The sequence below is a fragment of the Harpia harpyja genome, chromosome 9 (assembly GCF_026419915.1).
Source record: "Harpia harpyja isolate bHarHar1 chromosome 9, bHarHar1 primary haplotype, whole genome shotgun sequence".
Classification (NCBI taxonomy): Eukaryota; Metazoa; Chordata; class Aves; order Accipitriformes; family Accipitridae; genus Harpia; species Harpia harpyja.
In genome coordinates this window covers 14,216,872-14,242,572 of record NC_068948.1, presented here as the reverse complement: position 1 = coordinate 14,242,572, position 25,701 = coordinate 14,216,872, and the positions used below count along the sequence as shown (strand labels likewise).

Below are 25,701 nucleotides of genomic sequence, written 5' to 3'. Positions count from 1 at the left end.
CAGAGCTGCAGCAAGTGCCGTACTGTGTCTGAAGGTGCACTCAAAGCCAGCCTGTGGAAACACTTCCTCTGATGCGCAGGGAGAACAAGGGCTCCAACTGGTTTGTTCGTTCATCACCTCTGTTCAAAGTAGGAAAATTTCTTGGTGCTACCAAGCCAGAGCAGAATTTGAGCTGCAATCTGCAGGTAATGTATCTTCACTGGCAACTTGAACATCCCTGTTTTCTACCCCCAGAACTGACCTCATATGTCTGTGTGAGCAGCGAAAATGGGGGCAACTGTGGAGCTTGGTAGTTTTACATGCAAGACAATGTGGGAAATTATTATTTCTATCTTTTTCGGTTGTTTTAACTCGTAAGAAGAGGACGACTATAAACACAATCTCTGTTTAAATGCCAGGGTTATGAAAGGGCTCAGTAGGATTCAGTAGCATCAAGACAGAGCTACACTAAGGCATGCCCCAAAGTCTCTTAAAGTCTCTGGAATTCCCTTTGGTAATCTCGGAGGGCCATAGGTAACTCCTCAGGGGATAGGGAGGCCTTCATTAAGACGATCTCCCTGGCACAGCAGCCCCTCCTGTAACGATGCCAGCATTCGTGACTCCTCCACGTCTCCCACAGCTCTTACAGGCAAACACACAGGGCTGATACAGGTAGGACTTGCAAAATATTCCCGGGTTTGTTTCTAGCTCACCTCCCAGTGTTACGGTAACACTAACAGGGAGCCCTCGGAGCAGGGGCAGAAGGACACTACAGCAAGTGCCGGGGAGGAGACCTAGCAGCCAGTCTCTGTAGCAAGAGCAAACTAAAGTACTATTAAGAAAAGGTCGTAGCAACCCTCTTTGTCATGAAAAAACATGCATTTTGAGAGCTACAGTCTGGAACAAAAGGGACTGAGGTGACACTTCTGTGGGATCAGGGCAATGGCTGCAAAGCAAGGAGCGTGCAGCCAGGGCCAGCCCTCGTGGGGATCGCACCCCTGCAAGGTCCTGCCCTGGCCAGCCACGCGGGGAGGACATCCCTTGGGGACACATGTGCAGGCAGGAAGGTTGCAGACGTCCATCCTGGTCCGTGGCAGGAAGGACAGAGCCTGTAGCTCTGGAATCAGTCAGCATCTGAGACACCATTTATAGTGTCTCCACTTGCAATCCCTGAGCGAGCCTCGAGCTTACTTTCAGCATCTCTTACTTTTTTTGTAGTTCTATTCTTTTGCATAATTATACAAAGAAAAGAAAAACTTCCTATAAAAACTTAAAAATTTTAAGACAGTTGTTGGATGCACTTTGCAGTATGTCCTTATCTTCCTTCCCTGACCCTAACCTGCCACCGTTTCTATTTTGCTTTAAATGGACCTGTAATTTCACAATATGAATTCAGCTGGAACTACTCTTTTTGTCAAATAAACTTTACCTTTGTGCTGACTGCTCCAGGCTCTGGAAAAAAAAAAAAAAACAAACCACTTCTTGCTTGTGACTGTTCCAAAACGTAGGTCTGAAATTCAAAAAGAAGTGTTGGTAAATGGGCTGTAATCACACTGAAGGGCAAACGAGTATTCCTCCTCTAAGGCAGAAGAAAATAAAATCTGCTTTGCTTCTGCTGCCTCAATGCTGATAGTTTTACAGATGGGAAGACTTTTTAAAAGCCTTCTGTGCTGCAGGGTGTGTTTCAGAGCTGAAACACCTATAGCCATGCCCTTAACACACACTTGGAAGTGTAAATCAGGGCCTCATTTCTACAAGCACCATGCACCCAGCAGAACCTCACGCTGCCAGCAGTGGAGGGCCAGTGCGGTCGCACACAACACCAGCAAGCCCCAGCAACTCCAGGTGCATCACAGGGCAGAGCATGTAATGTTAATGGCATATCTATCCTCTAATGCAGGCAGCTGTGCGCATGAGAGCTGTAGGGATGTTATGAGAGCTTGATGGCTGTGACAAATAGGATTGAAACTGGACACAAGGGTCAAAAACGACCCTGAGAGGGACCGTAACACACACACTGCCCGTGCACAAAGCGGGGTCACAGTCGCCTCACTGCCTTGCGCATCAGGCAAACATCTCCTCCACTTTGATGTCTGTCTGGCCTCAGAATTAGTTTTCTTCCAGAATAGGACAACCACAAACCAGAAGGAACTGGGCAGCTCTGTCAATGGTAAGTGCCACACCGCTAAAGCTGGCGGGGTCCTGAGCAGAGACTTACTCATTGCCCGGAGCCCAGATGGCACATGCCCATGTGATTACCAGTGCACTTTTACATACAAGTCAGTCCTTCACCGCACCTCCTCTGTGCGCCATCCTTGAGCTTACCGTACTCTCGGATAACTGCTGTTCTTCCTGTAGGTGCGATCCACCACTGCAGCACTCTTAATTTCACACTCAGTAACTCTTAGAAATCCTTTTAAACCACGCCAACACAGGGTGACGCAAGCTCAAGCTACTTGCTAAGTAGGGCTCTGTACTTACTGAGCTGTGGCAAAGCAAAGGATCCCCTGGCAGCTGTCTGCAACTGTGGTTGGGGTCAGTTAGAAGTCTGTGATTAGTTAATTCTGTTTAGATTAAATTAAACATTTTCTCTCTCCCATCCTCACCCACTGTTCTGGTTTTAAGAAGTATAAGGTGCTTAATAATCTCTACCACCCGAAATAATCACTGGCAGGATGAAAGCTCTCCCCCTGCCACCCCCACCATTTTGTCCCACTGCAAAATGTATAAATTAATCTCATGCTAAAATTAACACACATTGCTGAGGCAAATGAATTGGCATCTCCATGTATATCTATTAGCTTCCAGCATTTCCTGAGAGGGGTTTTCATTTAATTACCAGCCTGACAGGCTAGCTCACTCCGGAACTGCAGCCGCATTTATTACTTTTATCTCCTTGGACACCTGCCTCTCTCTGTGGTTTATCAGATTTCTACTGGAGAGAGAGACAAAATATTTTCTATTGCACCAGGTTATTGTTTCTTTAAAAAGCACTTACTAGAGCACTGACCTCAAACAGGGGTTTTTTGGTTGACTTTGGATGGCCCTTTTTTTTTTTTTTTTTTTCAATTATCAAAGCAATCCAGCAGCATTAATCCCCTCACTGCCCCACCACATGCCTGCAGTCCAGAAGAAATCAGATTATGTATAGGGAGGTGGAAGTGTCACCACTAGCTCTGTGCAAGCAGCTGACCACGTTGACCACTGCTCATAAAAACTTGCCTGCAGTGGGAGTCAAAACCTTCGGTGCTGTGACTACTTTTCATCCCCCCATGTTTGAAAACTTCAACTGGAAACACTGAGAGACTCCTGAGCACATGGCTCAGTGCCCTCCGCTACAGTCCAGTGAGAGGGAGCTGCCTGAACTGCTCTTGCTGGGTTGGGCCACACTTTACATTGTCACTGACGCCTCTATAACTGGTTAATAAAAAGCTAATGTAGATACAAGGAACATTATTAAAAAAACCCCACTGCCTACATGTGTTACCAGCATAGTCACAGCCAGTGTGATGGGTTGTAAGTAACCTACCTGCGAGACTACGCACCACAGCTATTATCTCTTATTGCCTTGGACAGCAGCTCAGGACACTCACTGCTAGTTCAGGAGTTGACTGTGGCAACTGGGCTCATTCAGCCCAGTTTCAACAGACAAGTAGTTTGCACTTGTTTTTCTCTGGGTCGCACTACCTGAATTCGTGGAGACGCACACGTGCCCTCGGCAGGACTCTCGTGAGCTGGCGTGTTGACAGACACGTTCAAACCACGGGACCTGAAGCTATGTGGTGCCTCGGCAGGCGAGGCCTTCATGGGTGTGGACTCAGCAATGCATCTCTTTGGAGGTGCACAAGCTGACTCATTTTATTAAAAAGAACCGTTCACTCCTGACAGCCTAAGTGTGTTGCTTCAAAAGAGTCTGGCAGGAACGGGGCCTTGCTGATAGTGATGCCTTTGAGAAAGATGCCTCATTACAGAGGAAAAATGAGAAATTTGTATCTGTTTAATTAATGAACCTTTTCAACCTTCTTGGGATTTCATCCCAGTTCCTAACTCCAGGCACGCTGGCTGTTTGGCACGAAGCACCTGCTGGCACTGAACTGTGCAGGAGGCGGCTGTGCTGCAGACCCTGCCCTGCATGGCTGGAGCCTCCTGCTCCCTCCTGGGTCGGAGCGGCAGGAGCAGCCCCCATGCTCCCAGCGAGAGCCCCCTGAGCTGGAGGGTGCCCTCTCCCCAGACTCTGACCCGAGCAGTTCGCGCTTAAGCACCTTCTGGAAAACGCAGCAGAAGATGCTTCAGCGAAACATAGATTATTTTAACCTAAGCCTTGTGAGAAAAGTGCCTCTTCCTTCCTGTCACCTTAGTCCTAGTAAAAACTGCTTCGTCTCACTCCAGAGCCCTGAGGCTGAGTTACCCACAGCCGATGTACAACTCTTGTTTATGTTTAGGAGCTCGCTGTGTGCAGTCCTTGAGCCTGTGGGTGGCCTGGCAGTGCCAGGAGGTTTGGAGGTGGCCAGAGGAAGCACCCTGGCTGACAGGGATGCACAAATACTATCAGCAGCCACAGTACTGCAGCACAGAGCAATTCGAGGTATCATTTTTCCATTGCACTCTATTGCAAATAGTAACATGCAGTACGCAGTAACATATTTTTGGCCAAAACTTACTTACCATGGGTAACGTGCCAAGTCCAGACAACTAAACCATATCGCACAGGCTTGCAGAATTTGACAACCCTTTTCCAGAAAGCAGTCTAAATATTTTTCAATGAAAATCCAACATAATTGATTTTTGAGCCTAAACCCTATTTGTATTATTTTTTAATTTTAATGAGTTATGTTAATGTATTTAACCAAAACCAAATTACGTACATTAAACTATTCCATCTGCTATAACTCCAATGACTATTATTACTTCATAATTTATCATTTTTAATACTCATTTTGCATCATACCTCCCTATCACATATAAGCCAATGTTAATTATGTTTTAAGATAAAATATTCAGCAAGATCTAAATGAGACTCAAAGCACGGCAAAAGTAATGACTGTAAGACAGACTGTCATGGAATAATACATGAATGCAGAATGCTGGTATTAATTAGTAAATACAAGCTGTTCAGGAGCAGCAGTGGTGTCTGTCATCTTGATGTGTGTTTGGATCATACGTGATCTCAGCACGCAGGGAAACCAAATGTCAGCTGCCAAAGTCTCAGTTTACTGACTCCTCATTACTGTTTTGGGGAGCAAGTGTTGCTTTTTCAGCGTTGCTCTGCGAGGCAAGGCTGAATAGTTCTAGTTTACAGTATTTATCCCCAGGTATTCTAGGGTCACTCATATTTTTAATATTTTAAGAAGGATATAGCTTCTTATTTTGATACGGGAATATATTGGTGTTTAAAAAAGTGGCCTCCTTAACTTGTGGTGAAATTGAATTCCTTCAAAATCCTCTTTCCACTGATAATTTTAGTGTGATGAGGAAGAGGCTTGTGTATGGGAGAACTGCAGTCCTGTATGCTAAAAAAAGCTGCAAACAGACAAATTTCTTCCAACAGAGGAAGCAATTGTTAAACTTGGACTTGAAGCGGTTAGTTGAATTACAACCGCACGTAGAAATAAGCACCGAGACTTCATAGCAGGCAGTACGCAAGAGCCGGGAGCCCGCGGCGGGGCTGGGGGGGGCGGCAGCCGACCCCCGGTCTCGGGCTGCCCTCTAGTGAGAGCAGCCGCACTGACAAGGCACCCAGCCTTCCGAAAAACCCTGCTTGTTTCTTCCTTTTCACTTAAAACCCGGCTTTTAACTCACGGGAATTTTCCGAAAACATTCTGGGATTATTACTTGCCTTCTCATTTCTGTGCCACTGAGATATATTTGGATTATGTTTCCAAACGCTTTCTTGTTTTCTTTGCACACAGAAAAGCCAGTCTTTTTTATTCACCCAGAGGCAGCAGCTGCAATTTGAGATGACAAGGAGCCAGGACTGTAAGGAAACACTGAACCTCCAGCTGGAAGGAATAGTTTTTCAGCTGGGGGCGGACGGGGACAACACACACATCTCATCCTAATCTGTGAGTTAAAGACGAGCTGATAAAGCAGAAGAATTTACAGAAAAATATATGGAAAAGAAACATTTGAGGGACACGGGGTACATCAAAAGATGATGCTCATTAACGAAGCACAGCCGTCTAAAATCTGTCAACCAAACCCATAATGCAAGAGTTTGGGCTTCCATACACAAAACTTACAAACTTTCCTCTAGCAAACCTATACTGACATGAAATGAAAATTCAGGCTGCTAGTATCAAATACTCTGCCCACCCACCTGGCTGAACAGCAATTCTCACCCTGCCCGCCCACCACCACCCCCCCAGACACAGCCCTTTCCTAGACTGGTTTTTCCAGGGAACCACAAGTACCAAATCTGTGGAAATGTACCGCAATGTGCAGCACACCAGCACCGCCCTGACGCTGCACAGCCAGAACTTAGGAGCAAGCCGGGTATGCGGGGTACGGTCAGCCAAGGTGCCCTAAAAACACTGGCACGGAGCTCCCTGGCAGGCCGAAAGGAGATGTCGGCAGGAGAAGGCAGCCGCGCAGGGGCGGCGAGACGTGGGCAGGAGGTGGTGGGACAGCCGCAGGGCTTACGCAGGCTGGCTGCTCGCTGCTTCAGCACAACCGTGGGAAAGGGGGTGGAAATTGTATTAGCAGCTTGATACTTGGATAGAGGAAAGCACATCAGAGGGTTTTAAATGAAAATTATTTTCACCAGTACGGACGTCCCTAGGGACCAAATTCAGCTGCTAATACAATTTGGCCAAGAGGAATAAACTATATTGATCTTGAGAGCTCAAATGCTTCCTGAAACAGTCCTTCTAGAGAACTATGGTATTTATTTCTTGTATCAATCAGCAAAAGTGTAACGGTGATTACAGCCCAGTCACTTTTTACACACATCAGTTAACTTCACGTACTTACCCTTTCTAAAAAAAAAAAAACAAAACACTTATCTTCTATTCTTGTGTCACACAAATATCTTTAATTACTATCTTTGGTTACTCTGCATCTCAAGTTTTAGCTTTCTGTGACTGTCAATATAAAGCTCTTTCTATAATTGCTCTCACATTCACTTAACTTTCCCCAGGACACTGCTGTTACCTAGCCTGGCCTGCGCACGTTTTTTTCCCCATCACTGTAATTCAACAGTACCTACAGGTACAGCAATACGGCCCCCTAGTGCACACAGTTAGATTGCTTCAATGTTGGGTTTTTACATAGGGTCTTTTTTATTATTATTATTTTTAGAGAGCAATAAATAAAGCCATACATAGATTTAATAGAATAAGAAATGCCAATGTTGGCACCTATAACTTGGTATTAATAATATATATTAGGGATTTATATCACTATAAACTTGTTCCAAAGTGATTTACTGGAAGTAAAAAGCTTCAAAAGTCTAAGACACTAAGAGAGGCAGAGCAGGTGATGCTGCACATTCGGGAACATGCATTATAATTATTTTCTTTGCATATTTCCACTTCATTTTATATTCACATTTTACCCACCTTTCCTCATTTCTCTGAGCCTTCTCTTTCTTATCTACACACTGTCTTTGCCTATTCTCTGGTTTCTCAGTTTCTTTGCCTATTCTTTTTCATGTTTATTTGATGGGAGTCTCGACTCCTGACGTGGAGCTTTCTTGCTGGGACACACACTAACACACTGATCTCGCTCCCTCAGATGTTATATCTGAAGATAAATTGGGAAATGAAGATGTAGAGCTGTTGAAAGAGACTGGCTTCCCCAGGCACCAGTTTAGCCTGGATCATTGGATTTACAACACCAGCGCCGCCAACGCTGATTTGACTATTAATCCCTGAAGTGCCCTAGGAATTGCAGCATAAATCCAGTGAAGGAGCACTCATATGGCCCTAAAGACCCATAGCGCTTATACTGGTACTCCATTCATGAAAATTGATCTTTTCTTAGTAGCAATGACAACTCAAGGAGGCCATGCTTTGTAAAACCAAGAGATCTGCTTGCTGTGGCAACGTACTTAACCACCAGGAGGTCTGTGATACAAACCAACTGGTGCTCACGCTTAATACTCTGCAGAGACCGGCCCTTTCTTCTTTACACACAGAGAGATCTACGATTTCATTCCCTGTTAGGGATCACTTTAGTGCCTTTGTGCTCCACAGCAGCACTCAACAAAATCATTGTTTCCTATACCCCGCCTCAGTAACTTGCTCCCTAAGTATCCTTTACCACGCAGTGCTTATCTGCTAAGCCAATATCCCCCCGTGACAGGAATATAAATATCTTCTGTATTTGGAGAACCATCATGTCTGAGCAGAGGGCAGCACAAGTTGGGGCTAGACTGGCAAGGAAAGGAATTGGCTGCTCTGGTTTCAAGGTACCTCTGTGTTGTACAGTGAGTGGGACTTTGTCCTACCCCAGGAGGAAAGGGGCAACAACATATCAGAGGGGATAAACCCCATGGCTAGCGGCACCTTCCTCATTTTTTGACCTTGATTGATAGAAACATGGGGACAGATTTTAAACAAAGACCTCGTGTTGCTGGGTGTGCAATTACAGGCATGGTATGGTAGCATTTGACACATTGTTAGTTACTGGAACAGCTGAACAGGAGCATGCAAGAGCCAGGTACCTGCAATGGCAGCAAGGGCTATGGCTGGAGAGGCCTTGAAGCACAGGCTGGGACTAGGAAAAAAAACCTCCTTCCTACCATGAGAAGGGTGATGGGAAGAACTTTGGCAAGGGGCAGAGAGGGAGGGCCTGCGCCTGCCCACGGCCTGGGGAGCTCAGGCAGTGGCTGGCTGCAGCACCGCATTTGTAAATCCTGGGTGGGAGAGATCTGCAGAAAAAATGAGGCAACAAAAGGTGGAATGCGAGGGGGCTGCAGGATGGAAAGGTAGAAATGGATGTCCCAGCATCTCTGGTGGGAGCAACCGCAGGATGAGGGAGAAGAACTGAAAGTTGACATATCCAGGCTGCCCATCACAACAAGTGTTCAGACTCTAAAGCAATGCTGTTACTATGGGAAGGATGCTAACAAATCAATACTCAAACAACAGACTTGTCTACTCCAAGGGTACATGATCATACTGAAGTGGCAGATGACTAGAGAAAATGAGGCGGCCTGTGTTACAGAAGTTATGATTGACAAGACTTTTTTAAAAAGAAATTTCCCCATGATAGTAACTGAAATATCTGGTGCTCAACTTACTCTCCAAAGTCAGAGAATTTGTTAGTATAAAAGAGAGAAATAATAGCCAGATTTCATTTTGCAAGACTGTTTCTTTGACTCTGGCTAGAAATAATGTTAATTTTGCATCCTGATCTCTGCTGAAATAAACTTGTGACTTGCCTAATAAAAGTAAAATGATTGTTCAGACACCTAACAGAAATTAAAATTATTAAATGGTCCCGATCTAGCTTAATCTAAATGGCTAATCTAACGGTCTACCTTGGCCACAGCTTCCCCCTTTGTAGAACCTCATGGTTGCGATAAGCAACACCACTTCCCTGTTTTACGTTTTTTTCTTTGGATTTTGATCTTAGAGATGGCTTCCCTCTAAACCAGAGTCCAGCACAGCTGTGATTTATAAGGGACACCGAGCTCTTTGGGACCCCAGTGCCAGCCATGTTAGGCAGTAACTCAGAAACGCTGGTGTATGCAGGGAGGCTCCTCATCCTGGGACACACGGGGATCTTGGTTACCTCTACCAGCCCAGCCTCTGGAATTTGAGGTTAAGGCTAGGATTTACTACCCTAACCAGCAGTGGGGGAGATGGTAACAAGACGGTATTTCTTTTGCTATGCTGAGTAGTAATGCACTCTTTATAGAAGCTTTTTAGTGAGCAGAATCTAACAACTGTCCCCCCCTTTTTTGGCTCCCGTTTGACGAAAAGGATCCGACACCCCTTTTTTGTCGCTTATGACTTTGTCGCGCAGACGTCGGGCAAGGCCAGAGGGAGAGGGCTGGCTCCCCCTCGCCCACGGCCTCCTGCCCTGCCGACAGCTGCCCACGCAGCTCACGAGGGGAGCCAAGGCTGGCCTGTTGGATACGTGACGCGCGTGAAGGCGAGTTTTGCGTGGGTCCCCTTAAGTCTGACCTCAGCCCGGGTTCGGAGGGCGCCCCGTTCCCCAGGGCTGGAGCGGCCACGGCAGCACCATCCTCGCAGGCCCGCGCCTGGCTTCGGCGCCCCCGCGGGGCCCTGCCAGCTTTCGGCACCCCGGGAGCGGCCCTGAGGTATTGCTGGCCCCTCATAACGACAGGAAGAGAGCCGCTTGTTGTTTATTCCCTGGAGCTCCTTCCCCACGAAGGCAGTTCGCTTAACGAGGCGCAGCGGCCACGCACGAAGGGTTAAAACCGGCGGGCCGCCCCGGCCGCCTGCGCAGGCGCACGTCGCCCCGGCCGTCGTCACCACCTGCGCCGGCGGCCGCCGCGATGGAGGGTGAGGGCCGGTGGGCCAGCGGGGCCGGTGCCGCGGCGGCCCCGCCTGACGCCCTGCCCCGCTCTGCCTTGCAGGGTCGCTGTACCGCCGCCTGCCGCCGGAGGAGACGGGGGAGCCGCGCCTCCAGGTACCGGCGGCCGCCCGAGGAGCCCCGGAGCGGCAGGACGGCCGGCGGCGGGCGGGGGGGGGCGAGGCGGCCGGAGGAGCGGGGCCCGCCCCCCCGGCGGTCTCGCCCCCCCGCAGCGCCTCCGGTTTCCCCCGTGCGCGGCCGGTGGCCTTGGCCGTTCCGAACGAAACGCGAAAACGGTCATTTCCTCACGCGCGGTGAGAAGAGCCCAGGCCGTTGCACGCCCGGGGCTCCAGCGTGTGAACGCCTTCCAGTACTTGGGCGTAGATCTCCCGTTCCTCGGGTGGTTCTGTCGGCTTGATAAAACCACCAGTCAGCAGCAAGTTCGTTATTTAATTAAAATCTAGCATTTTACAGTATCTTTTAAAATATCTTTAGCCTCAGGGATCAGAAGAGGCCAAAGCGTTTGTAAATGCCTTCCTGAAGCACAGTATGCCAAAAATGAAAGACGAAGCTATCCAGGATATATTAACTCGGAAAGCTGTAGTTCTTGAGCATTATTCCAAAAAGAAGACAAAGCAGAAGAAGAAGAAAACAAAAGGTTTCACTGCCAAGCAAAGGCGAGAAATGCGCCTTTTTGAAATTGAACCCGAACAGCAAAGGTAAGGTCTTAAATATTTTCCCTCTGTAGTAAAAGCGGGAAGTACATCAGAAGTATGTAAAAGCAGCAGCACATACACGTGGACACTAACCCTTCCGTATGTGAAGTCTGTCTGAGACTCTGTTTGTGGCATTTTGCCATGAGAAAAGAGTTCGCTTGTCTGTATAGTTGGAAAATTCATTTCTGTTTGGTACTGCTTCTCATCCCTTTTGTATACCTAAATGTAACAATAAATCAAACTGAAATACAACCACCTCTGACTTCAGTTTTTAAAGTTAGACTGCCTGTGACCAGAGGGTCAAAATTCTGCATCAGGTTCCTCAAACTAATGCATGCTGAACAAAGCCCCTGCTGTTGCTGACATGAAGTGGGGAGATAAAAGAGTAGAAATCTCTTCAGTCTTAGATGTGGCCCAATCCTCTAAAACACATCACCGTTTGGTGTCAATAGAGAGGACCATACTTTGTGCTTTTTTTTTTTTTTTTTTTAATAAAGTAAACCTGTTGTATGGAGTGGGCTACCTCACAGGTTAAGTACAAGAGCAGATTACAAAACTTACAAGTGTTAGTCTTAACTCTGTTGTAAATATGGATTACCTCAGTAATCAACCAATAGATTTTTTGATAATTAAGTTCTTGTATAATACTTTTTGTCTTTTTCCTGCAGATATGCCATCTTTCTACCACTACATGAACTCTGGAAACAGTATATCAGAGACCTATGTCATGGTCTTAAACCAGATGTGTAAGTTGAGATATTTTAAAATTACTGTGGTTTTTGATTTAGTAGGTATTTCCAGGTTTACTGAGTTACTGCTTGAAACATCATAGTTACTTGATAAAGATACATACTATTTCTGTAAGCTTTGACCATGATTTCAATAGTCATGGTCACATTTTGTAAACCTAACTTTCCATATAATTTTCTTTCCCTCTTCTCTGATCCCACCCTCTTCTTCAAGGCAACCACATGTGATTCAGGGCAAACTGCTAAAAGCTGATCTCCATGGAGCTATTGTTACAGGTATTCTGTTTGTTTTCTTTTTCAAAATTATCTGAAGTTAAGTAGACACTCCTATATTTCAGGTACTTATTTTTAAATTCCTTTTAGCATCATTAACTCTAGAATCACACAGTTGAGATCATATGTTGATGGATTCTTTCTCTACTTGCCAATGCCAATGACCTTTCAACTACTCTTGAAAGTCATGTTGTTAGTTGCAAAGATTAACTGCAAGTTTCACCAGTGATTACTGTAATTGCATTACTTCAGAATATTGCAAACCAGTTTTTAAAATCATGAGGCAACTGTAGAAGAGCAAATAAACTGCCTGCGTCTGAAATTTTCTAATACATACTTCTGTTCTTTCAGTCACAAAATCAAAGTGCCCCTCTTACGTTGGGATAACAGGAATCATTCTACAGGAATTTAAACATGTCTTCAAAATTATCACTAAAGAGGACAAATTAAAAGGTATATAAGACAATTTTTTGAGTGCTTTTCACAACTTGAATAATCGGAAATTTCTTAAACACACTATTCATCTTACACCTCTCGAGTACCTTGTTTTATATCAGTGCTTTCAGTTCTTTGCATAGAGTGGCAGAAGTCAGTGTCTTTACTGACCATGTATCAGCCCAGTATCTTACCAAAAAAGTATTTCATTAGATATGAGCAATTAAAAAAAAAAAAAATCATTTCCAATGACCCCAATGTGATTATGCACAAGGCTTATTCATCTGATTCACATTGGATGTTCTCTGCAACACTTAGTGCATGCTCCTGAAAGAGGACTAACTTTAATAATTCCAGTTTAAAATTTAGAGGATTTGGTTATTTTTCTTCTCATGCTAAAGCATAAAAACCTTGATATGTGGCAAACCTCAAGTCTACATGTGACTAATATCCCCTGGTACGTCAGTATATTTTCATAACGGGGATTTGTTTACATTAGTCCACTTTTGTTAATTTATTTCCTTTTGCATTTTCAGTTGTTCCCAAACTTAACAACGTATTTAGCTTGGAGATTGATGGATTCATTTCCTACATCTATGGAAGCAAGTTCCAGCTTAGAGCAAGTGAGCGATCTGCAAAAAAATTCAAGTTGAAAGGAACTATTGACCTATGATTTCATAGAAAATCAGAAATATTAATAGAAATGTCTGCTGTTTTCCTTCAGTTTAAATACCAGGTTTTCTGGCAGATTGGAAATAGAATAGCTATGTGAAATATTTTTAAAGCATTTCTTCTTACTGAAGAATGACTAGTACCTGTTGTCTTTAAAGCAATCTCTCAGACTGTTGGAGTTTGTTGTATCTGTTTTGTTATTTGTATATAACATTCTAGCTTTTATTAAACTTACATGATTGGTATTGATTACCTGACTCCTGTTTCAATTTATAATCATAAATTTGCACAATGAAAATTATGTCTTGTAACTGTGATAAATGTTATTTTTGCCTTCTGTATAAATTGGGCTTTATCTGCCTATTACATGCTTACAATGAGACTGTAGGTAATGACAACTGCTCTTTTATAATCGTTCCTGGGCCAACATCAACATCTTTGCTTGGTGCATATGCAAGTAAGTTGTTTCAGCTGATTGGTTTTACCTTGAGTATTTCCTTCCCTGTGGTTAATATTGTTACAGATAACATGTATATGAGTGAGAACATAGACATACTAAACATATAATGCAGGCCTGCAAGCTGTTTGCTTACCAGGGGCTTACTAGTAACATACTACTTTAATCTTAAAATCAGGTATGTCTGTATTAGTAAATATATACTGTCATGCCAGAGTGCAGGGAACACATCACGTAACAGGGAAACACTTGAAGCTAGAAATTCGAAGATGGAAGTGACCCCCAATCTTCAATTACCCACAAAATTGCTTTATGAATATTTAACCTCTATTTATAGAGCTTTACTGTAGCCTGTTTTCATATATATTTAGACATGGTGTCTATGTTACACATTTAAAAAAATACCCTTATTAAAAGGTACACATTACATACAATTTTAAAAAGGGCTAGCATGGATGGCACTTAATTTATATCACTTGTTTGTGAGCACTGTATCACTGGAACACAAGCAGTCAGGTAGTTTCATAGCGTAAGTCTTCTAAACTCACCAATCACCCTTAATAAAGCACCACTTGTGAAGAAGCTTCTAGCGTTTAAACCTTTTCTAAATATTTGCTTTTTGCAGCAGTCTGCAACAGTGGTTGTAATGGAGACCCCATACTCACACCAGTGGAGACTTGTTCAGCATTGAATACGTGTGCTTCACATATCCTCAGCCCCTTTTAATCTCCTTTTTTCTCCCCCCTCTCCCCCTATACTTCCAGATCCTTTTTTGATTGCCCAGATTATAATCTCTCATTAACTAGGCTGGTTTGACTTGTTTGGGAGGTGGAAGTGACCCACATATTTAGGTCACTTTACATTTTTCTGTTGTAAAAGAACAGTGTTTATGTTATAGAGGTAGCTTTCCGAAGCTTTCAATTTAAATCACCAAGTCAATGTCAGGATCAAATGAAAGACCTGTATCTAGGAGGAGGGAGTTTTTCCCTGCCACCATTCAAGCATTTGTAGCCAACCAGGGTCATTTCTTTAAAGAGAACATAGCTGTTTCTCACATACACTATGCACCAAAGCCTCATACTGCGTTCAGGAGGACAGCTCCAGCTAGAGCTCTTAACTGCACTGCCGGGCACACAAGCCATTTATCTGCCTTGAGAAAGCCAAAGATCATCACCACCTTCAACCCTCCCCAGTCCTATGAAAACACTAACTGTGCCAGTCAGCCCTCAAGTCAGTTGGCCTCCAAAGTTCCTACTTCCTTTCTGGACCTGTTGCTGAGATAGGTTACAGGAGAGCTGCATCTCCCTGGCATATCCCTCAGACACAAACCAGATTCAGCATCACTGAACCAGACTGATCAGTTGAAAGCACAGCATGGGCAATACTGGTTTTCAAGAACAGACTGCTTCTCTTCCCCCTTTGAAGTCAGGAAATAAAGGAGTTGGTATGGAAATAAATCTTTGTTGCAATTATATGAAGTACTGCCCCTGAGATGGGGAAAACAGACAGTGTTTTTGCTAGAGATTTATATTTTATAGAGGGACATAGAGTAATTTCACACCAATAGGAAACTAGGAGAAAGAAACACTGGAAAAGCTTTTGAAAATACAGATAAACACTTGAAAGTGCCAAAGAGTAGAAGCTTTTTTCAATGAATTTACATCTGTGAAGTAAGAACAAGATGAGTTAAAGTTGGTAGACCCAAGTTGTTATTCTACCTAGTACCCATTACTCCTCTCAATGTTCTCTGAAATTAAATGCCTTGTTTTCCTGCGAGAGGTCAGAAGGAAAAACAAACAAAGTGGTAGAAAGCATAAATCATAGCAGAAACTTTCCTTTCAGGACAACGACCTGATTTTAATTTTGCTCATAGCCTTCAGTGTAACATCTAATTAAGACATCTGTTAAATGCCTATAATGTTAAATTAAAAGGGGGAAGCTAATAGAACTTTATTGGCACAGTCCAGTTAATTAACATTAAGGGCCTTTAATGGATGTCTTAAATAGACATCATTAATGGGAATGCCACACAAATTGGAATTAGGCACAATCATGTTTCATTGTGCTGTGAAGGACATACCATATTCTACCATATGGACACATAGATGAATACAATACAGCTTCCCATAGCTACTGGCATTTCCATTTTTTAAACTATTTCAGCAACCAAAAGACAAACGCTACCTAGCAGTCTCTTTCGATAAATAATAGGAAGGCATTCATTATTTACAGTGAAGAGTGCTGAAAAGATGTTCAAAGGTCTCCTCAAGGTAATCACAAGCTAGTAGCACATAAAGACAGATGACAAATGAAGAATAACGAGAGCTGAACAGCCAACGCATTGAAGGCACCTTTACTGCAGTTGGTAAATCACCTGAAGAGGCCTTTTTGTAATGACTCAGTGAGGTGTTCCAAACAGCCCCCATAAATCACTCCCGCAGACCATTGGTATCACTGTCTACCCATCAGTTCCTTGAACCAAACCCCCGTCCCATCTGCTTTCTCCAGAACGCAGCTCTGTGCTCATCTTTCACTAGAACACATTAAACTCCCCATTGCTGGTGAAGGAACTTCCTTAGAAACTGAGTAAAGTGAAAATGACTGCACCAGTCCTCCCCTGCTGATTCATGACCATTCCCCATCTCTTCATTAGCTGAGACAGTAAATACTTAATGGATTTAATATTAGGAAATTGGAGAACTAATCACAGCTGTCTCTAATATGCCTCTTCCTTTCTACGTTCAACTCTGAATTGCGTGCAGCAGAGACACGTTATTAGTTATGATTTTTATACCTAAACTCTCTCTCACTAAAGAAAAGGCTAACCAGGGAATAATGAACAATATACCGTCTCACTACATTAAACACACTTCTGCTTTCCTATTACTATGTATATATATTTATAACCAATCTGAACTGAAACAACTATAAACAATCCAGTTACTGAATTTTGAACATTTAAGCAAGAACAGGAAAACAAACAAAAACAACCCGTAATTTCCATTTGAAACCTCAAAATAATTCATTGCAGGAAATGCTTGAAATTAAAGCCAAGTCGCATCCAAGAAAACACACAGTTTTCTATTTGAAGGGGTTTTTTTATACTTCCTCTAAAAGATGGATTACACAGCGATACAATGGAAACCCCCAAAAATGTCCTGGGACTCTCCTTGTGAAACTCAAATCACTGAAATCACAGCAGCATGTAGCTGATGTTAACTCTATATATTCAAGCCACCCAATGTTTTAGAGAAGCATAAGAGAGCATAAAATTCCGATCTGGACCAGAGCCTTTTTTAATTAATTCTCAAGTCTTGGACAAGTTCGCCCCTCTGGCAGACTCTCTTTGTCCATTTTAGTATTTCAGATCTGGGAGGACTTGTATCAATGCAAGAGGTTAGAAATAATTTCTAAGCCTCTTACAACCTTTGACCAAGCAACTCCTGTTAAACAAACCTTAAAATAATTTGGAACAGTAACACATAGTCCTTAATAACCAGCTGCATTTTCCAAAGGAGAAGTCCCGGCAAGGGCGACTAGTATTTTCTACTAGAACAATGACCCTATTGAACTGGAAAAGGGCTGGCTATGGCTATGCCAGGCTGGTATGATCTGGAAAAGGAAGCTTCTTGTTCCGAGGTGTGTACATAAAAGATAAGCAAACCTGGCTTAGCTATTTTCACCATAATATGCAAATCATAGGTTTAGAAACCTTGACTGGAAACATTGGTGGTATTCTCTAACAGAAAGAGACCAAAAAATGGCATGGGGTGAGAAAGAGTATAAAAGAAAAAACAGAATGAGTCAGAGCTCAGACAGAATAACAAAGGGAAGGACAATCAGTTTGGTAGGGGAAACAAATCCTGCAGAGAAAAGCTGCAGGTATCCATTGGTGCGACACTGGTAATTCTGTGCATCGTCTGCAGGCTTCCACTTTTCTAGGGAAAAAGATACTCAGTTTTGCTACAGACTGCACGTGTCACACCCTAACCAACCAGGGCTACTCATCCTTCTCCACACTGGCACTTTTTCTTTACTTCTGGTATTTTTAAAGCTTTTACAAAAAGATTTAGAAATAACCTTTAACATTCTATAAACAAATATGAAGCAGTCCTTAAGAAGTGAATAAAAGCCACAGTGTACCATCTAAAAATTATCAAAATTTTTCAGTTTCCAAGGAAAAATGGTGTCCTTGGGCATTCAACAGCATGACTGGGAGATGCTGAGCTTGCAACAGAGCTCTTGCAGCAGCCCAGGCCCACACTCTGCCGACTGTTTCTGTTGGTGCACATGTGCCAAAGAACCAGAACACACCGCAGAGCTACTAGCGGGTTTGCCATCAATTAACTTACATCTTTGCTTGTAACTCCTTCCTTATATAGCATCCTTTGCCTCCTATAACCAGAACAGTTCACTTATTTTTTATACACCTCCTTCTCCTCCTTTTAAAATTCACTTAAGACACAGCTGTGATGTCAGGCAGGACCCACTGTACTGCATTAGACCCGAGACACCATCTTGCTCCTCTGCATCAGCAGCATGTTTTCAGGGACAGGAGCAGCACCTTCTCAAAACCAGGGCAGCACTGCTTTTACCTAAACAGGGCAATTCCTCAGCCCCTCACCAGAGCAGTTACACATGCTCATTCCCCAGTTACAAGTCCCCAAAACATATGCAGACAGGTTTTTTAACTAACAAAAAGTTCTGGTCACCTTATCATTCCTGCTGCAGTCGCCAACACCTTCATACTAAAGACCACCGAACAGCTAATTCCCAGCTCCTGCTGTTCGTCACTCCTCCCTCAGCACACACTACAACTTCCTTAATTAATCTCCCTTTGCCTCCGCAGCATCCTTACCACAGGTGATGCAAGTACAAGGCTTCAGCAATCCATGAGCTCTCCTTTCTGGTTCCAACAGCCCCATCTTCTTCAGCCTATACACCACGTGAGATCTGAGCAGGACAGAAGGTCCCCCACACCTAGTAACAGCTACATCAGGCTAGTCTCCTGTACCATCACAGCTGAGGCAAATGCCCAACTGGCCTCTTTAGCAACACCAAAATTCCAAACAAGCTCTCTTGACATGGAAAACACCTGAGTACTTTGAAAGGCTAACCCTTGTCAGCTGTGCCTCTTACCCCAGCTGTACTGCCTTCTTGCACCCAAGGTGAGCTCGTTAGCATGCAGGACCTTGGTGAGTAAAGCACATTAGTTGACCTATATAACAAATGCTCACCTTCATTCATCTTGTTAGACAAATAAAAACTGGATTTACAAAGCTTGTCATGCTACAACATTCACCAGAGCATGGTCCTACATACCAGGTCAAATTATACATCAACAATGGCCGATTCCATGGAATTTCACGGAGGTTTGACACACCTTTGTCTCACACTCCCCTTCCTTAATTCTGTCACTCCTATGGTAACTAACTCCAATTCTGAGTCACCTTCCCCACAGCATGTGATGAAAATATATTCTTTTGGTAAGGCAGCAATCTCCCTCAGTGTACTGGTTTAATTAAATTAACCAGCGAATGTGAAAAATAGATGATCAAGCATCCGCTACTGCTGAGAGGAGCAGTTACATCTGGCAAATGCAAACCTCCTGGGCTGCAGAACAAACAGTACCTGGTGCTCTACCTACAGACAGGTTTTGACACATAGCTCTGCACACTCTGCCCGTTGGATAGGGATTATGGAGAACTACAGAGAACCTAGCAACATTTAATACTGAATTAAGAGCTCTCCCTGTTAAGACAGCTTTCTGCTGCTTTCTATTATTGTATTAGTCAGATAAGGTACAGTACCTTATAACTATTAAGAAGAGAAAAAAATTGAGTATAGGATTGACTAAAATAACATAACTGATAGCTTTGAACCAGAATGCTGAAGGAAAAGGCACAACCTAAACTTTACGGTCTATCCTGCCCTGCTCCCCAGCCTATTTTGAGGCTATTACTTTTTTTCATTCTTCTAAGAAGTATTCCCATAGCACCTAACTATTGCCAAACAACACTGATTTAAAACATGTTATTTTCATATACTTTCAGGCACTGACCAATCTTCTAATAACCATCACCTTCTATAGGCAGCTGAACAGCATGTTAAAGATTTGCACTACAGGCCTGTTAACAGAAATCTCTTCCTGGTGTATTACTTCCTAAATTCAGCCTTATTTCTTTCAGCTCTCAGAATGAGCTCCTAGCCTCATGACATATGTGCATACTTTTGACTGAGACACTAATATTAAAGTATACAAAAAAAATAATAATATAGTTAGAACATTAATTATAATATTCATATAATAGTTTCTGGGAAGTATGATATTACCAGAAATGCCAAGGCTTGACCTCACAAATTTTAAATCAATAACCAAAATTGAATATAAATGCTAAAGTCCTCATATGCTTGTTAAAGGCAAAAGTTAAGACTTCAAAAACAAAACCTCAAGCAGGACTGCACTCACTTGTCTGTGAGTCAGGGCTTCTCAGGTGAGCCACATGGCTCCCGGGCCCCAGGCTTGTAACAGAATGTTTAGGGAAACATGCTTGTTGTGTATGTGAGTCCAGCTGCCAATGCAGACCGCTGACTACAAGCTCCTTGGCCATCCTCTAGCGTACACACAGTATCAGCCCCAAAATGGACTCCACTTAATGGCACTGTTATTCTGGGAGAGAGGAAAAATAGGATTATGCACTTCTTGTAAATGTTAAAATAATCCCATAAATCTGAATAAAATGGATGTTTTTTGGTGAAATTGTCTGCAACACTCTGCCATGCATATTCTTCCTCTAAAGGATTATTTCAAAATTATGGACTCAGAAATGTTCAGCCGGATAGTTCTTGGGTGGCTGGGGTGCTCACTGAAGAAGTTAAATGATGTAATAGCTATTGAACACCCCATTATATGGCTGCCTAATTAATGTAAATGATAGTTATGTCTCACTCACACAGGATTATTTTACACAGAGGAAAATCTACTCACTGCCACAGTAGCCATTTCAATAGTTTTTATAGGAGCAGTTGCATTATGGCTTCATTGAGTAAAAGGTAAGTAGCCATCCTAAATAACGAAGATTGAAGGTTTAATAGTCCCAATAAAGAATCCTGCAGGTTTTTTATTTCAAAAATTAGAGTTTGATTGCAAGCGTATGATAATGAGAGGGAAGAGAGCACTGGCACGTGCAATCCTTCTGCAGCCCAGGCTCCTCGGGAACTTCCATTTCTTCTGCACAGAAATACAGAAGAACAAGGACAGGAAAAAAGAAAATAAGCTCTGCTTTTCACGACAGCGTGTCCAAGCTCCAAGCCTCTCCCTGTGGCAACATTTCAATGGAGAAGGATATGCTGGATTGTGCCTGTTATACTTAGAAGGCTGACAGTACTGGAACAGCTGCATACGGCTGCTCATGTACACAAAATACCCTCAAATAATGTGAAGAGCCCAGCTTAGACCCATTTGAGTGATTATATGCAGACATAAGCCAGCCTTGCAAACTTGTCTCAGAATTGTAGCCTATTACCGCAACTCTTTTTTGCGATGCAATAGTCAAGGGACTCGGCATTTCTGTTACGAGACCCTATTTCCAAGGTTATATATCAGAGATTATAACAGCTATAAAAATTCAAATGAGATTTAAAACTTGGCATGAGCATTCTCGCTTGGGATCTAGTATTTTTTAAGCTAATCTTTGCAGGAAAAGCTAAAAGTTTACTTGTTCCACTTGTTATTCTAGGTCTCTATTGCTACATAATTCTCAATCTAGATTCTTACATGCTCCCCATTGCAGTACCCAAGTAATTTCTTTTCACAGCTGCCTTTTCAGAATGGCAGTTCAGAGCTAGGACAATTGATTTGACATTTGTTTCTCCAAACAGCAAACTTCCAAGAAGGGTTTTAAAAGAACTTCTGTTCCAAGGCAGCCACTTTTTTCAGCAATAAAGCACCACATGTGTTTTAACAAGTAAAAAGTGGCAACAACATTAACCTGAATTATGGTAACAATGACTACAAAACAAGCTCGCTGGGGATTTGCAAACACAATCTCCAGATGTCTGCAAAAGATCTGATTTATCAAACACTCCAGGCAGGATTTCTTGTGGGTTTGTACTTCCTAATAAAAGAGGTCTGTAATATTTATTTACTGTTAGTGTCAGTGAAAGGTGCTACCCTTGTGACATCTTTCAGAAAGGTAAGTAGATCCCTTTAGAATAATCCACAGGATAAGGAGAGCGCCACAGACCCTAGAAATTAAAGCTTGGAAACACCAATTAAATGAATAGGATGAAGCTGAAGGTTAAATATAGGGAGGGGAAAAAAAAGGATCATAGGAATTCGAGGCAGCCTGAAGAGGAAACCTCAGGTAGTGCCAAAGGGAAGGTGCACTCTGGCTGCAGGGACAGGTTAGAAACACTAAATGCAAGCCATGGAAGATGCAACCATATTACATCAGCAAAGCCTGTGGCCACTTAAACTGCCTCCCTCTGTGTGGGTCCTTAGAAGCACCACATTGAAGAGTAAAGGCTAGCTCTACCTCTGGTTGCGATTCACAGCCTTGCTGCTGAGGCCATGATGAGAAGCCCTGGCTAGTACTTACTTTAGGGATGATTTTTGTGGTATGATTCCTTGCCATACAGGAGCTGGACTGACATGAACACCCTCTTTTGAAGCAGGTCTCCACACAACCCTGCCCACAGAAAAGTGCTGCATGCAACTCATCACTCGTGTTAGTGGAAGAGTGGCACAAGTATGGGCAGAAGCAGTGGGGCCATTAAATTTATGTTCCCTCGCCTTCATTCTCACAGTTCTGCCATGCAGTACTTCGGACTTAAAACTAATGCTTCATACAAAGAATATAGGGTCCCTTATATCCTAGACTCAACATCCAGGGGGGGGGAAAAAAAAAAAAGACATACTTACATATGTACATGGAAGTAAAATAAGCAAAACACATGATCCATATTTTTAATTTTGCATTTACAGTGCAATACCTCCTATTTGCAATGACTTGTGAACAACAGCTTTAGGTCAGCACCGCATCAAGATAATTACCTTTGTTTCTGGTTTGTTGGTTTTTTGGTTTGTTTAAAGCAACAAAGTTGGGGCAATGCTTTAGGATTACTTAGAAAACCCAAGGCTTACCCAGAGAATAATAACATCTTCTGGTTTTGAACAATGACTTCTGTTTAAAACAAGATGAGTTACTAAGGTGAACAGATTGAGTAATCAAGCTAAATTAAGCATGCGCAATATACACTGTAACAACATTCATTGTTTGGTGAAGTAATAAAACAGCTTTATTTTCTTTTGACTTCTGGCAGTCTACCTCAAAGAACCTTTCATTCCTACTTCCACCCAGCTAGCGTTTCTGTGAAGATGTATCTTGATTTTTACCTACTTTGCCAAATATATTGTTGGGGAGGGGAAAACCAAAGAAAAACATCCTACAGCTATATGCAGGAGACAACACTAGCACCTACACAGGCATCAAGCTTTGCTGGTACAGTCCACACTCTGATCAAACATTGTTTTTGTGTAGGACAGCAGTGTCATGCTTTGGAAGACAAGCCACTTTTGGGGCTACACACTTAGGACAACATTTCAAAAGACAGTTTTCTTCCCACGCAGCAGAATGGTTTGTAGCTTCAGGAAAACTACATTAATATCTTATGGCTTGGCTCTGAGGCACAGGTATTTTAATTTATTATTGTCGCTGTTGTTTTTGTTGTTGCTTTTCTTGCAACTAACATAAAAATGCTATAGAAATCTCACCTCATTCTATGCCCAGAGCAACACATTTTGCTTTGGTACCAGAAGATGGAGCCACATGCTCACAGTTTTAAAGAGATTTCCCCCCCCCCCCCACCCCGTTCTGACAGAAAAAAAATACCCACGAAGCAGACAGTGCCTAGAAACTGCTCCCTTACCTTACATGAACTTGCCTTTTTACTGCGTCTATGTGTACTGCTAATCTGGTGCATGGCTTACCCTATGTCAGCTGCCTTTCTCAGATGTTTCCATAACAACCGAATTTTCCTTACTGCAAATATATGTTCTGAATTGCCTACCGTGCCAAAATGAAATTAGGAAACAGAACCAAAGTAAGCCAGGCATTTCCAACTACTAAAATATCACACTTTTAATTTCCTTCATGAAAGGATATACTCTTAAAGGAAGTCATACATGTCCCAGAATCATTAACATAAGACTCTCAACTCCTCATCTTGTTAAATGGCCAAATAAATGCAGATATAATACCATGTTTACTCTGTGTCCTAAAGCTTAAAAATATGTGCTCAGATGAGAGAATAGGCTAGGTTTGTACTCTGCAAACCCTTCAGCACTGCTGCAGTCACTCAGAGTAAGCCACGCATTTGATGACCGAGGCATGCCTTTGCCCACCCCAGCAGTTCACTGATGCCCAGTGTGACTGGTTGCCACACGGTAGGGCACAGTTGGTTTTACTCTCTCTGTTGAAGGCTAATAACCCCCCTGTTCTGCTTCAAAACCTTCTTGCCAAAAAAAAACCCCCAACCCAACAGGGGGAGATGCTTTACCATGGCTGCTCCCTCAGGCCCTACTCCGGGGCAGCTCCCACCCACTGCTCTGCAGATGCGTCCAGGCTGTAGCAGCGCCAGTGGCAGCTGCTCCAAAGGCAGGGCAGGCAAGGAGGACTGCTGACCCCCCAGCAGCTCCACGGTGAGTGGTGGGACAGGGCTGTCAAGTCTGACAGCAAGTCTGCTAAACCCTGCCCCTTAGCCAACAGTGTGTGCTTGTCCTACTGCATACAGCCATCTCCATGATACATTAAGATGAAAAGAGCTTTTGTAAAATGACATACATCTGAGGGGAAGAGAAACTCTTCACTAAAGGTATTAAAGCCTATTAGTGCCTGCCTTTGTTGGCTACTTGCTCTGTGTCAGCTGTATGAGCAGCCAGTCCTAGAGAGTCAGATCAAAGCAAGATAATGGCATTCCTAATAAAGCCAGCAGAGATCTTTCAGGTAAAAGTGTTTATTGTTCAAGAACAGTCAGGTCCTTTCATGTCCTTTCCTGACCTGGCAATGTCTGAAGTTACTACAGAACTGTTTCAAATACACAGACTTAATTATTCTTTTTGCCACTCTTTCAGACTGACCTCAGGCAGCAGAAGCAGGCAACTAGTTTTACTCTCATTCATTTCCTTAGTACAATGCCATAACCTCTTTATAACAAATCCTCCACCACAACACTTAACATGTCTCTAACGGGACGTTAAAAATGAAGTCAGCAAAACATTCCAGCAAAGTGGTTCACCAAACAAAAAAAAAAATTACTTTTTACAAAATCTAAATATGGGACAAAGCATGCTGCCTCTATAACCCTGAATGCTGCAACCTCCTATCAGCAGTAGACATTCATATGTGGCTTCAGCTCCCACCAGTCCTTGGGGAACTACCATTTGATGGGGAAAAACAGAATGGTGTGTGTAACACTGAGTGGAGCCCACAGCAGGTGAGATTGACACAAGTGTCATCCTCTATCCAGAGCCTGTAGGTACCACAAGGTGGCTTTGGCATGTGAAACAACTAGAGCAATAGTTACTACTAATTTTCAGCTTTTATTTAAAACATTGTACTTGCAAGCTTATCTCCACCAATTAATTAAAGGCACCCTGAGCGACAAATCTGAAGAAAACATCATACCAACCCTCTTTCCCCTCCCATTTCCTTCAGTGCTGTGGCCAAAAGCCCAATTACAGCTTTGGCTGCCAGGATTTCTGAGCAGGGTCTCTAGTACTCCCTGTATGCTTTTTGGACAATCACTTAAAAACTTGGATTTGCTTCCTTTGCCTGTAATATGTGAACAATACTCAAAGTCCTCAGGGGAGCACCACATTTGGGAATCACTTTCGGGCTACAAAAGCACTCTGTAAAGGTGTAAGAGAGCTGTAGGT

The 25,701-nt window shown here is 43.2% G+C and overlaps 2 protein-coding genes across 2 annotated transcripts in view; one reads left to right on the top strand and one right to left on the bottom strand.

Annotated features, from left to right (window-relative positions):
- LOC128145894 (uncharacterized protein F13E9.13, mitochondrial-like) overlaps positions 1 to 25,701 on the bottom strand; it is a 191,828-nt gene that overhangs the window by 73,496 nt on the left and 92,631 nt on the right. The gene's annotated exons all lie outside the window — the stretch shown is intronic.
- On the top strand, positions 10,388 to 13,555 carry POP4 (POP4 homolog, ribonuclease P/MRP subunit). The gene is made up of 7 exons (XM_052796704.1): positions 10,388 to 10,451; positions 10,526 to 10,578; positions 10,957 to 11,180; positions 11,846 to 11,923; positions 12,141 to 12,202; positions 12,551 to 12,652; positions 13,171 to 13,555. Exons 1-7 carry the CDS (start codon positions 10,445 to 10,447, stop codon positions 13,305 to 13,307), a joined length of 663 nt encoding a protein of 220 aa, XP_052652664.1. The 5' UTR covers positions 10,388 to 10,444; the 3' UTR covers positions 13,308 to 13,555.